Source organism: Ailuropoda melanoleuca, chromosome 1, assembly GCF_002007445.2.
Source record: "Ailuropoda melanoleuca isolate Jingjing chromosome 1, ASM200744v2, whole genome shotgun sequence".
Taxonomy (NCBI): Eukaryota; Metazoa; Chordata; class Mammalia; order Carnivora; family Ursidae; genus Ailuropoda; species Ailuropoda melanoleuca.
Window position 1 is genome coordinate 157356192 of NC_048218.1, and position 14813 is coordinate 157371004.

Here is a 14813-nt window from a genome sequence, read left to right on the forward strand (position 1 = left end):
GTGGCTTTGAATGTCATGCTGGACCAGATGGATTTTGCAGACATATTCAGAACATTCCATCCTAAAACAGCAGAATACACATTCTTTTCAGGTGCACAGGGAACATTCTCCAGAAAAGATCACATATTAGGCCACAAAAGAAGCCTCAAAAAATTAAAAAAGATCAAAGTCATACCATGTATCTTCCCTGACCGCAATGCTATGAAATTAGAAATCAACCACAAGAAAAAATCTGGAAAGACCGCAATTGCACAGGGATTAAATAACATGGTACTGAACAATGAATGGACCAACCAAGAAATAGAGAAAGAAAAAATAGCACGGAAACAAATGAAAACGAAAACATAACATTCCAAAACCTTTGGGATGCAGCAAAAGCAGTTCTAAAAGGGAAGTTTATAGCAATACAGGCCTATTTTGAGACACAAGAAAAATTTTAAATAACCTAACCTAAAGGACCAAAAAAAGGAACAACAAACAAAATCCAGAACCAGCAGAGGGAAGAAAATAATAGAGATTAGAGCAGAAATAAATGATACAGAATCTAAAATGCACAATAAAACAGATCAATGAAACCAGGAGTTGGTTCTTTGAAAAGATAACGAAATTGATAAACCTCTAACCAGACTCATAAAAAAAAAAAAAAAGAGAGAGAGACAAAGGGAGAAAGGACTCAAACAAAATCACAAATGAAAAAAGAAATAACAACCAACACCACAGAAATACAAACAGTTGTAAGGGAATATGTTGAAAAACTCTATGCCAACAAATTAGACAACCTTGAACAAACGGGTAAATTCTTAGAAATATATAACCTACCAAAACTGAAGCAGGAATAGAAAATTTGAACAGACCAGTTATCAGCAAGGAGATTGAATCATTAATTAAAAACTCCCAACAAACAAAAGTCCAGCACCAGACTGCTTCACAGGAAAATTCTACCAAACATTCATTCATTCATTCATTCATTTATTATTAAAAGATTTTATTTATTTGACAGCAGGAATGGGGAGGAGGGGGAGAGGGAGAAGCAGGCTCCCTGCTCAGCAGGACCCTGGGATCAAGACCAGAGCTGAAGGCAGATGTGTAACCAACTGAGCCACCCAGGCACTCCTCTACCAAACTTCGAAAGAAGAGTTAATACCTATTCTTCTCAAAGTATTCCCAAAAAATTGAATAGGAAGGAAGACTTCCAAATTAATTCTATGAGGCCAATATCACCCTGATACCAAAACCAGGTAGACACGACAAAAAAAGAGAACTAAAGGCCAGTATCTCTCATGAATATAGATACAGAAATCCTCAACAAAATATTAGCAAACCGAACCCAACAATACATTTTAAAAAAACCATTTACTATGATCAAGTGGAATTTAATCCCAGGATGCAAGGTGGTTCAATATTCTCAAAACAATGTGATACATCACATCCATAAGAGAAAGGGTAGAAACCATATAATTATTTCAGTATATCAAAGGCATTTGACAATATCCATTCATGATAAAAACCCTCTGCCAAGTAGGTCTGCCAAATAGGTCTATTATATGTCAACATAATAAAGGCTTTATGTGAAAAACAGCTGGGGTGCCTGGGTTGCTCAGTCAGTTAAGCATCTGCCTTCAGCTTAGGTCATGATCCCAGCATCCTGGGATTGAACCCTGCATTGGGCTCCCTGCTCAGTGGGAAGTCTGCTTCTTCCTCTGCCCCTTTCTACTGCTCGTGTGCTCTCTCGCTGAGTCTCAAATAAATAAAATAGAAAAAAAACTAAAAACAAAAAATCTCACAGCCAACATCATACTCAGTGGTGAAAAACTGAGAGGTTTTCCCCTAAGTCAGGAACAAGACAAGAATGTCCACTCTCGCCACTCTTATTCAACATAGTACTGGAAGTACTAGCCACAGCAGATAAATAACATAAAGAAATAAAAGGCATCCAAATTTGTAAGGAAGAAGTAAAACTCTCACTATTTGAAGATGACATGATACTATAAAATAGAAAATTTGAAGACTCCACCAGAAATTTACTAGAACTGTGAAGTTGCAGGGTATATAATCAATGTGCAGAACTCTGTTGCATTCCTGTACACTAATAATGAAGCAGCAGGTGGTTAAGAAAATATTCTTATTTATAATTCCACCAAAGCCAATAAAATATCTAGGAATAAACTAAAGAGGTGAAAGACTTGTACTCTGAAAACTAAAAAACACTGATGAAAGATACTCAAGATAATGGAAATGGACAAGACATTTCATGCTTATGAATTGGAAGAGCAAATACTCTTAAAAGGTCTATACTTCCCAAAGCAATCTACAGATTTAATGCAATCCCTATGAAAACAGCAATAGCATTTTTTCACAGAACTAGAACAAACAACCCTAAGATTTGTATGGACCCACAAAAGACCTCAAATATCCAAAGCAATCTTGAAAAAGATAAATGAAACTGGAGGTTTCAAGTATATTACGAAGTGGTAGCAATTCAGACAGTATGGTACAGGCATAAAAATGGACCTAGGAATAAACCTCAAATTATATGGTCAATTAATATCCGACAAAGGAAGACTGAATATATAGTGGGAAAAAGTCTCTTCAACAAATGATGTTGGGAAAACTGGACAGCTGTGTGCAAAAGAAAGAAACTGGACAACTTTCTTTCACCATTCACAAAAATAAACTGAAAATGGATTCAAGACCTAAATGTGAGACCTGAAACCATAAGGATCCTTGAAGACAGCACAGACAGTAATTTCTCTGACATTAGCCATAGCAACTTTTTTCTGGATATGTCTCCTGAAGCAAGAGAAATATAAAAGCACAAAGAAACTGTTGGGACTACATCAAAATAAAAAGCTTCTGCACAGCAAATGAAACAATTAACAAAACTAAAAGCCAGCCTACTAAATGGAAGAAATATTTGCAAATGACCAATAAAGGGTTAGTATCCAAGATATATAAACAATTGATACAACTGAACACCCAAAAACAATTCAATTTAAAAATGGGCAGAAGACATAAACAGACATTTTAACAAGGCAGACACACAGATGGCCAACAGACACATGAGAAGATGTTCAACATCACTAATCATCAGGGAAATGCAAATCAAAACTACAATGAGATATGACCTCACACCTGTCAGAATGGCTAAAACAAAACAAAAAAAGAAACAAGTGTTGGTGAGGATGTGGAGCAAAAGGAACCCTCTTGCACTGTTGGTGGGAATGCAAACTGGTGTAGCCACTGTGAAAAACAGTATGGAGTTTCCTTAAAAAATTAAAAATAGAGAACTACCCTATGATCTAGTAATCACACAACTGGATATTTACCCCCCCCAAAAAAAAACCCAGTAATTCAAAGGGATATATGCACCCCTGTTTATTGCAGCATTATTTACAATACCCAAACTATGGACACAGCCCAAGTGTCCATTAATAGATGAAAGGATAAAGAAGATGTGGTATGTGTATACCATGGAATATTATTCAGCATAAAAAGAATGAAGTCTTGCTATTTGCAACAACATGGATGGAGCTAGAGAGTATAATGCCAAGTGAAATAAGTCAGAGAAAGACAAATACTATGATCTCATTCATATGTGGAATTTAAGAAACAAAACAAATGAGCAAAGAAAAAAAAAAGGACAAACCAAGAAACAGACTTAACTATAGAGAACAAACTGAAGGTTACCAGAAGGGAGGTGGGAGGGGAAATGGGCAAAATTGGTGATGGGTATTAAAGAGTACACTTACCATGATGAAAAAACAGAGGGAAGGAGGAAGGAAGAATGGAAGAAAATATATTAAACAGTTACTTTTATGTAATAGCAACTTACATATTTGATACATTTGAATTATAAAGACATGTCTTATATATCTTTATATTTTGAATATTACTTCTTATGTCTGCCTGCTTTCCCTTCTGCCTTTCGATGTGTCTTTTTTTTTTTTTTTTTTGGAAATTAAAACTTTTCTTATTTCGGTAATTGTGGGTCAAAATTTTCCAAAAGTTAATGGCACACATTCTTATATTAAAAATGCCACAATTATGAGCATAAAGACCCGTATTGACTCAGTGTCTTTCTTTTGACTTCATTTAAAAATATTTTTCATCTTTTTGTGCAAAATGCCTTGCAGAAGTACAAAGCTGAGTAAGTTAAATACCTGTAGTAGAGGCATTTGCCAGTAGGAAGGTAAGGCATATAAAATAAAAGAATACTGAAGAAGTGAGGCTACAAAAACTTCAGGATTCCAAGGAGATCCACCAGTTAAGTTCATCAGGCAAGACTATAATGGAGATAACTGCCCTAGTTCTTACATTTGTCCATTTATTTATGTTTTTCATTCATTCATTAAAAATACTTTTGAGGACCTGCTATATTCCAGGCATGTGTATAGACACTTAAGAGTTCAGAGGTAAATAATATAACTCTAGTCTTTGCTTTCATAGATCTCAACAGATAGTGAAGAAAGTGTACGATTAACAAGATTATACAACAATTACGTAGTTGTAATAAATGCTCTAAAGACCTAGGGGATGCTATGGGAACATAAAGTAGGAGACCTAGTTTAGAGACCTTCTTTTAGCCTTGAAGAATGAATAGGAATTAGCCAAATGAGGGCTAGAGTTATGGGGGGCAGGAAGGAAGAATTTGGGGCATAGATGGAACAGCATGTATGATGATTTTGATTGTTTTGAAGAATGGAAGGTAGGCTTTTGTGGGAGAAAGAGAGATCAAGGGAAGAGGTACATGAGATGAAGCTGAAGAAATGGGGAGGGGCCTGTCCATGCCTTGAGAAATTTTAATCTCATCAATGAAGTCACCAAAGGACTTAAGCAAAGGTAGCTGTGGTGTGGCAAACGGAATAGAGTAAAAGTCAGGTAGCCAGTTATAGGGCTTTATTTTAGATCAAAGATAATAGTCCCTTGGATTGTATGTGGTTTTGGCTAGAGATAATTGAGTGATTCAAGTTGGATTTTGAAGGGAAAACAAACCCTATTTGTTGGTTCTTTCGGGAGGGAGTGTCCAGAAGATGCTAAGGTTTCTTGCTTGAGCAATGGTGGGTCATGATGTCCTTTACTTAAATGAGGGACACTGTGTATGACTTAAGATCATGAACTCAAACCTGAGACATTCTCACTTTATAAAAACCATGAGACATCCAAATGGAGATTTTGGATGGCAATTGAATAGACAAGTGTGCAAGTATACTGCTTAGAAGAGGGATCAGCCCTAAGGATGAAAAGGTGAGTCAGGCATAGGGATGTATTTTGAAGGCATTTGAGTGTTATGATTGGATATTACTTGGGCCAGCAAAGTAACATTTTTTTTCTTAGACATAATTTTTACCACATGGTTTCAAAATACATATGTCATTATTCTGCATGATTTTAGTACACTGAGAGAGAAATATTTTCCCCTCTTGAGTAGCATTCCTCTAACATAAGATTATAAGTCAAAGAATAAAATGCATTAATTAAACTTACTTTACAATACAAATTACTGGTCTTTATCTGTTCTTGAATAGATACTTATTTTTGCTCTTTAATTTTGGTATTGAATTCTTCTGCCCTCACTCCATGCCCCCAGATAATGTATTTCTATGGTAATTTGTTGGAATATTTGATTGGTTAAATGATTTCTTATGTTAGGCAGTTTTGTTAAGTAACATGTTTTCCCCCCAAGGAATTGGATTAAGGGTGGAAATCTTTTCAAAATTAACCAGAGTTATAATTATCATCTAATTTGTTGCTTTAAAGAGCCCTATTTTATGTATCCATAAGTTTGTTTCATCAGAGTTTTAAAAATCTTTCTCATCATAGCGTCTAACTAAAATATGAAATATGTTAACTCATGATAATTTAAAAGCAGATTTTGTTCATTAAGTATCTATGGAATCTCTACTGAAGGTAGTGCAATTAATTTATTCACTTTTTTTTTTACTTTTTCATTTTTTTCTGAAGAAACACTTCAAATGTCCCACAGTATCATAAGATCTACGGTATGCATATTGCTTACAGATTGGCATAAATTTTAAGAAAAGCACAATAAGCAGGAGGGAAACTCTGCACAACTCTGAAGGACTTGCTAAGCAAAATAGGCAAGCAGTTGGAAAGTTTTTTAGTTTATTACAAGGCCTGATCTAAAGTGAAGCTAGAATTACTCATGAAATTAATTCATGATTTAAAGAGTCAGCTCATTTTGTGGCTTCATTGATAAAATTTAGACCTTTACTGAATTGAATTATCTGTCTAAACATGCTTCATAAGATACTGGTAAAATTACAGTATTTTTAAAAAAACCTTAAGTTCCTTAAAATATTACCATCTTCATCACTACAGATTTACTAAGCTAGGGTCTGAGTACTGATTAATCCATGGGTTAACCTTTTTTGCATTTATATCCAAAGACGCAGGACTAAATAGTTCTTATGTGCTAGGAATTTGCATATATGTATTATTTGTAAATTTATTATTAAAAGAATATCTTTTTTGGAATAGTCATATTGTCATCTAACGTGTGTCATTACCTTGTATCATTACTCAGTCTTGCACCGTGTTTTCTTTGTCTTGAAGGAATTGCCTACGACCCTCTGATGCTGAAACACCAGTGCATTTGTGGCAATTCCACCACCCACCCTGAGCACGCTGGACGAATACAGAGCATCTGGTCACGACTGCAAGAAACTGGGCTGCTAAATAAATGTGAGGTAATCCTAAATTGGCTACACTCTTTTACTTACTTAAATAAATCATGTAAAGAGGCCAGTATTCATTTGGGTGATAGTAGAAAAATGTTAATTCTGGAGCGCAAACACCATGATGGATGAACCATCATTGATACTAGTAGCATAGCACTTACGACTTGACTCTGGGCTGTGCACATAGTAGGGACTCAGTCCATGTTGATGGACTGAGCAGCTGCATGATATATATGTGCTATTATTGCAACATTTTTTTGGTATACACAGTGTGGTTGTTTCCAAATAGGTGTCATTTCTTGAGTTAATTTTCTGAGAAACTCCACAAACCGTTAAGTGCTAAGTAGTTGTTATTTCTTACTGTAAACTGTATAGTGAACTCAGATATATGCCAGATTTGCCTATGGAAATGACTAGATTTAAAGATTAACTGTCCTCTTACCAAGAAAAGTCACTTCTTTTTATTGAAGTGGCTGGTAACTCTTAAATTTTTATGGTAGAGGTTTGAGTACTTTTATTTTATTGGTATTTATTTAGACTCATTTCTGCAGATTCCTATTGAGTCCCATTTTTCTTTTAGAAAAATCTATTTCTTAGGCTTTCAGAAGTAAAAATGGTATCAATTCAAAAAGGCTCCTATTGTCAAATTTGCAAATTATATAATCAGCAGCTGTTTGATTTAGTTGCTACAAATGTCCATGGTTGCCTAAGACCCAGTAACATTCTATATTTGAGTCTAAGATATTTTTAAAAGAAAAATATCCCCCATGTTTTTTTTTTACATTACTTTAACATTTATTGATCAAAAGTATTTTTTTTCTTGGGTCTATATTATGTTCTAAACGTGTTCTAGGGACTAGAATTACAGAATTTCACAAAACAAAGTTCCTGTTATTACAGACTGACAATTTAACATGTTGCTCTTTGGTTTTGTTGTCAGTCTTTGCAGATCAGTGAAGGAAATCCAGTCTAGTTCTCACCAGTTTGGGAAGAAATTAAATGGACTATTTGACTATAGTTATTTTTTGACTATAGTTATTTATCATGAGGAGACAAACATTGTGGCTATACTGAATTCACTATACTTTGATAAAATAAAAAAGCAATCTTTTGCTACTACTTTTAAGCTAATTAATTTTTGGCAACCCAAAATGTAGTCCAGAATATTCCTATTGAAAGTCAATTTAGTTTAAAGCAAACCTGTAAAATAATTTCAATTGAGGTAGGAATGTCAAAGGAGACAGAATATTTCTTAGAGTCATGCCTGAGTTATAGCAGTCTGATCCTTCTTCTCTGCAAAGTAGTAAAAATAACTGACTTTTGAAAATACAAAGTCATTTATTCAGTGCATTCATTTGTAAGGATATATTGTTTTCTTTATTGATTTTCTCTTTTGAAGATGAATAAAATATCTCATCTTACAGGGTTATTTTCTTTACATCAAAACATAGATCATGTTTATGGGTCATTCAGCAGGTTGGGATTGTGAATGAAGACACCAAAGTAGTGTTTAACAGATTTAGTTTCATAAGTTTTATTATATGTTTATAATAGAATTATCAAATGTTTTTGTATTTAAAGCTATACTTATGATTAAATATATTCTTCACCTAGAAACTCTAAAATGAAGGAATTTGAGCTATATTTATTTCTCTGATTCTTTCTTGAGTGAAAGCCTATTATTCATCTTTTGCCAGTAGCATCTGTATTAATTTGGCAGAGGTTTTTTCATACTTTCTGGTAAATTATAAAGTTATCATGAAGGTTTTTATGTTTTTGATAGAGGCTAAACCACTCTGTTATCTACACAATCCCTTATGGAGTAAATAAAGTAATCCAGCAAGGGGACTTATCTGTGGTGAACTGGTCTTAATGGACATTGATTCATGTGAACATTCCTGTTTCACCTTTGCATCAACTATAGATGTTTTCCAGCATGGCATTCTTTCTGTGCTTTTGCCAGCTAAGACATTGCTGTTTACATTTCTTTTCACTTTCAGGTCTTTATTATATCCTGGCGCCTTAACCCAGCCACTCCAAATTAGCAGTGGCTCATCACAGTCTTCAAATGCATTGTTAGATTATATGGTAAAGGAGCAAAGTGCAGAAATAAATGGAATGTAATATGGTTCACACTCATCTTAACATTTAAAAATCTGTTATGCATTTCTGATCAGTCTTCTTTTTTAATTCCTCATACATCACATTATTTTAGTCCTATATTATTTGAAAGCATAAAATTCAATTTATACAACAGCACTGACTGATGTGATATCAGACCAAGGGTGAAATAGCAGTAGTAGAGAGGGGTTGATGAGAATGAGTGAGTCTAGCCCCAGCCCAGTCAGCTAGATAAGTGTCTCTCTGGTAAACAGTCACACAATTACAAATACTCAACTTGAAAGCCCAGATCAACCGATTTGCTGTTAATGAAGGCCAGTCACAAAAGTATGATCCATAACTTCGCAGTTTTATAAACAGAACACTCTTTTTGCTAACACAGTTTGAAAACAGTTCACCAGTTTGATTTCTGAAGTGATGAAATTGTTGCCCATAATATATTTGATTCTATGTTATCAGGTATCTATGACTTTATGTTGACCTAATGATAAAATGGAATGTCTAAAACCATTAAAAAAACAATTTAAGATACCTAGGAATTTGATGTTGCTTTGTGTGTAAATGATTTTAGGAATATTCAAAACGGAATTTTAAAATTGATATGCAACCAAACATTACCTTTTTCCAGAGACTTTCAGGTTCTATATAAAATAAAACAAAGGAACAAAAGGGTTAAAACAGAACCACAAGAAACATGACTTATTTTTTTCCCCTGATTGTTTCTACTGGACGAGTTGGGGAGAAAATAAAAAGGGAACATACAGAGATTCCTTCAAACCAGTTTAGCCCACTCCGAAATAGTAGATTCTGCTTCCTTAGCCAGTGCTCTGCCTAGTAAAGGCAACTAAAACAAATGATACATGTTTGTTATGGATTTTTTAAAAGTTTTTGATCTGACAAGTTAAATCTAATGTACACATTTATTAATATATTATTAACCATCTTGCAAGGATGCTAAACTTATGTCTCAAGCCAAATTATTTTGAAAGTTTCAATGATGTGGAAGAGAAAAACCACAGAAACATAAATCAAGCCTTTTAGCAATTCACCAAAACTCAATACAATCAGTTGTTGAAAAATCAGGAGAGAAGTATACTATTAGTGGCAAGTGGCTAGGTAGGTGGCGGGTGCATTAGCCGGTTAGAGAGGCAAGAAGTTTCCTATACAGGCTAACAGGTTTCCTGGTTAGTGTTTATGAACCTTCTACAGAGATCAAGGCCAATGACAGTATCTTCCAATTGGACTTGACTTATTTACAAATATTTACAGAGAAATATTAGATTTCAAGAGTATGATCCAAGAGAAAAAATTAGGTTTCAGCTTGGGTATGAATGAATATTTACCAGGATGGCTGAAGGACTTAAGGATAATGAGACTTTTCTTTCTAAATTTGTGTAGGTAGGATTCTCAGGAAGTTGAAGTCCAGCTCTGTTTGTTCCTTGATTTTGTCTCGAGCATGCATTCCTGAGGGTAAATTCTATGTGTCTAAGACTCCAGGGATGTGAGTACCAGCCCTTGTATCTAGGTTATCACTCTTTCCTAAGCAGTGTAGACAAATTCCTGACCTGGTTGTGAGCAGTAAGAACTCAGCTCAATTGTCTCAAAAGAGAGGATTTATAAGATTTTGTAGAAAAGGATATAATCTAATAAGAATATAACACCTAGTTAAAAACAAACAAAAAATGAATATAACACCTAGAAACTGGGTCAGTTTGTTTTTCTCCAACATCTAGAGAGGGATTTGCTGTCTTTGAACACTATTTTCTGCCAGGCTTGTGTAGCCACCCATAGTTAGTGATTAGCCTTTGCTTTAAGTGAAGGAATCAACAGAGTTCTGAGGACGTATAGCTGACCAAGCAGAAACCCATGACTGGGTAAGTGGTATTGATTTATTGATTATAGTGGTGCTCAAATGTTAGCATATGTCAGAATCATTGGGAATACTAAGGCACAGATTGCTGGGCTCCAGACTCAGAGATTCAACAGGGGTGGTGTCCTATTGGAATGAGGTCTATGAATTTGTGTTGCTAACATGTGTCTTAGTAATTCTGAGACTGCTGATCTGGCCACAACACTTTAAGAACAAGGATAAATCCATTCAACAAACAGTGTATCAAAATTTTGAGTTTTCCAGGCTCCTGTGTTAGGAGCTGGAAATATAATACTGAGAAGATGCATACCCTGCCTACAAGGAGGTTACTATCTGGTGGGATCAGCAGACATTAATAAAATAATTGCATAGATAAATATATAATTCCAAAATCCCAAGAGGTTTTGAGTCACTAGTTTATGTTTCAGTGATTTTAAAGACTCTTAATGATTGAGCTTGGGGAAGAAATAAAATGAGAAAGACTGTGGTCTGCTGCCTCCATAGTCTTTTTTTTTTTTTTTTTNTGGCTATTGTGGACAATGCAGCTATGAACATTGGGGTGCATATGGCCCTTCTCTTTACTACGTCTGTATCTTTGGGGTAAACACCCAGTAGTGCAATGGCTGGGTCATAGGGTAGTTCAATTTTTAACTTTTTAAGGGACCTCCACACTGTTTTCCAGAGTGGCTGTACCAACTTGCATTCCCACCAACAATGTAGGAGGGATCCCCTTTCTCCACATCCTCTCCAACAATTGTTGTTTCTTGCCTTGTCTATCTTTGCCATTCTAACTGGCGTAAGGTGGTATCTCAGTGTGGTTTTGATTTGAATTTCCCTGATGGCTAATGATTTTGAACATTTTTTCATGTGTCTGTTAGCCATTTGTATGTCTTCATTGGAAAAGTGTCTGTTCATATCTTCTGCCCATTTTATGATTTGTTTATTTGTTTCTCGTGTATTGAGTTTGAGAAGTTCTTTGTAGATCTTGGATACCAGTCCTTTATCTGTGGTGTCCTTTGCAAATATATTCTCCCATTCTGTGGGCTGTCTCTTAGTTTTTTTGACTGTTTCCTTGGCTGTGCAGAAGCTCTTTATCCTGATAAAGTCCCATAAGTTCATTTTATCTTTTATTTCTCTTGCCTTTGGCGATGTGTCGTGAAAAAGGTTGCTCTGGCCGATGTCATAGAAGTTGTTGCCTATGTTCTCCTCTAGAATTTTGATGGATTCCTGTCTCACATGGAGGTCTTTCATCCATTTTGCTGCCTCCATAGTCTTGACAACATCAGAAGGGCCATCTGAACAAGAAATAGAAGTAGAAATATATCTCAGAGTTCAGGGAGGAAATATCCCAGATCTGATGTTGAAGAGCTTGCTCTTTTTCTGTTCTTACTCACATTCATTTTAGGATAACTGTTTCACTGGTAAAAATGGTAAGGAGTCTCAATTTTACTGGCATTCGGAGAAAAGTCAGCTTCCCTCAACCAACAGAATAGTCAATTTTGCAATTAAACAATGATATGATAGAAAAGATGGTAGTTTGAAAACATGTAAAGTCCTCCTTTGTTTCAAAATAATGGACTGATCTACAAATCAGACTTATGTATTATGTCAGTTTATTTAGCTGTGTAGAAAAATTAATCAAAATGGATTCCTTCAAGGGTTATTGTTCAACATTAGATTTGACCTTAGTCCCGCCATTAATTATCTGTATACTTTTGTCAGATCATTTAACCTTACTGATCTTTGGTTTTCCCATGTGTAAGATGAGGCTCTTAGGCAAGATATTTGCTAGGATCTTTTCCAGCTCTGATATCATATGAAATTAGATGGCTAAGGAGTTCATTTGGAACATAACACTTTCTTTGGTTAAGAGTAGATGAATCTTGTAGGATATTTAGTAAACATATTGCTCTTTATTTTTTAAGCTCTAGTGTAATTTGTTTGTACTTACTAGTCCTGATTAGCAGCCAGAGAAAACATTAGTCTTCATTATATTAGATTACAGTGGTTACGTGGGTTAACTTCTTTTGGCATGACGTGGCACTGTTTTTTAAAAATTGAGGTGGTTAGTAGTCCTTCATGCCAGTACTATTTAATTTTTTCCCCTATTGAATCATTCATATTTAGTTTAGTGATCCTGTTGAGAGCAAAAAGCAAAATCAGTAGCTTTCTTGTCACCATAAGAAATGGATCTGAAGGGGTCATTTGGTGTCCTCTTTAGGAACAAGCCCTTTGATTAGGTAGCCAGGTTTGTAAAATGTGTGTGCCCTGAAGAAAAGAATGTGCTTTTCTGTGCTTAAAAAATTGCAGAGAATGACCCATCATCTGTTAGAAATGCACTTGCAGTTGTTTTTCCAGAAGTGTTCATGACTCTCAGCCCCACCAAGCCACCCACAGACATTTGCTTGCTCTCACATTTGTTTTGAGAATAATAACATTTTATAATGCTTTTGTTGGATTACATATTATGTGGAATTTGCATTGGCTCTTTGTGACTAATATTGAATAACTTTGTTTCACTTAATTCATAAGTAAAAACCATAAGCAACATACTGTGCTGAAATGTTTAACTCTTTTATTCAAGTGCCAATACAAAGTAATTACAAAACAATTCTGGGACCTGAAACCAAGCTACTGTTGCCCCTTCTGGGACTTCCTCAGCAGTTCGAATGAGAGCAGCTTTAATGTAAAATCTTAAGATGCTAAGAAACTCAAGGCTAGGATACCATGCTTTTCCCGCACATTCAGGTGATTTTAAAAGATGTTTTGCAAATCTAAATAAAGAAATATAATACTTTTTGGAGAAATACTTTTGGAATGTGTGGGTTTTCTGACATCAGTGCTACAAAGCACTAAATACTGCAAGTTAATTCAGTTAAACATTTGTTTTATAGAGTACTCTAACTAGATGGCAGCACATAACAGCTTACTGTTTTGTTTAGTTTGCAAACCATTTTGTGTGTATGTGTTTGTGTCTTAGAATCTAACCACAAAGCAGTAAGGAGTCTTGGGATATGGCAGTCTTAAGAAGCAGTACAAATGATCTAGATGTGATGAATAAACCAGGGTACGTTATGTCATTATTCTGAGAGATATTTGTAAATCATAGAGTGGACCTAGGCAGATAAATACATTAAAATTACTTGTGCAGACTATAATCAGAATTCAGATGATTTAGAATTTTTTGTTTTGATTTTTATTTTTCCAAAAAAGTAGGAATCAATATGGAAAACAACCAACAAAAGGAAATAAAACAGGCTGCACTTCTGAGTTCATTTGGAAAGTGATAAAGGATTTTTAAAAATAGCAGCATTAAAGCTTATTAACAAAAATGAACAGTTACATGTTTTTCAACCGTCTGAAAATTGCAGTTCTAAAGTAATAGAAAATATTTATTGTAACAAAATTTGTTTCATACGTAATTACTATTTTAAAAATCAGTGCTTTAACCCAAACCATTAAAATGTTCATTTACAGTTGTTAGAAAATAATTATAATATAGGAGATTTAGTTACATAAAATCATCAAAATTGAGCAGTTACACTAAAGGGTAACATTTTTTACTTTTTGATGAGCATAATGTTTTGAAATGAGTGAAAAGAAAACATTATAAAAATATAGTACATATACTTTTTACCACTCAGAACTTTATTATTGAATGGGATTTGCTGTTTTTCTGAAGTGCTTTTCCAGTTGCTCTATGCACCCTGAAATATGTGTAAATAAATTGTAATGACTGAATCAGTTTTACAAGCAAGTAGAGTCACTTGTTTTGAAGAACAGATAGACCTTTTTTACTTCCTAACCTTCGCTGTGATAGCCATTTATTGTAACTACTCTTTAGTTTGAAATGTGGATTAGTATAGTGTCAATTTCTTGAATTCACTTAAGAGCAGAATGAATGAACAGCTCCCTCTAACCTGTAGTTCTGGACCTAGGCTGCCCATTGAAATCCACAGAGTGGTTCTAACTATCTAGGTGCTCAGACTCCGTCCCCAGAGTTAATCAGGAGTTAATCAGAAGCTCTGGAGGTAGGACCCAGGCAACAGTACCTTTTAAACTTCCACAGCTGATTCCAAGGTTCAGATAATATTAAAAATCACTGCAATAGAAACTCAGCTTCT

At 34.8% G+C, this 14813-nt stretch overlaps 1 protein-coding gene across 32 annotated transcripts in view; it reads left to right on the forward strand.

Annotated features, from left to right (window-relative positions):
* HDAC9 (histone deacetylase 9) overlaps nucleotides 1–14813 on the forward strand; it is a 974909-nt gene that overhangs the window by 622908 nt on the left and 337188 nt on the right. For all 32 annotated transcript variants that reach the window (XR_004627984.1, XR_004627978.1, XM_034668867.1 and 29 more), the window contains one exon: nucleotides 6574–6707. Coding sequence is in view for 30 of the 32 variants with exons in the window: in XM_034668867.1 (XP_034524758.1) it covers nucleotides 6574–6707 (134 nt within the window). In the remaining 2 variants the exon portion in view is untranslated. The remainder of the gene's footprint in view (nucleotides 1–6573; nucleotides 6708–14813) is intronic.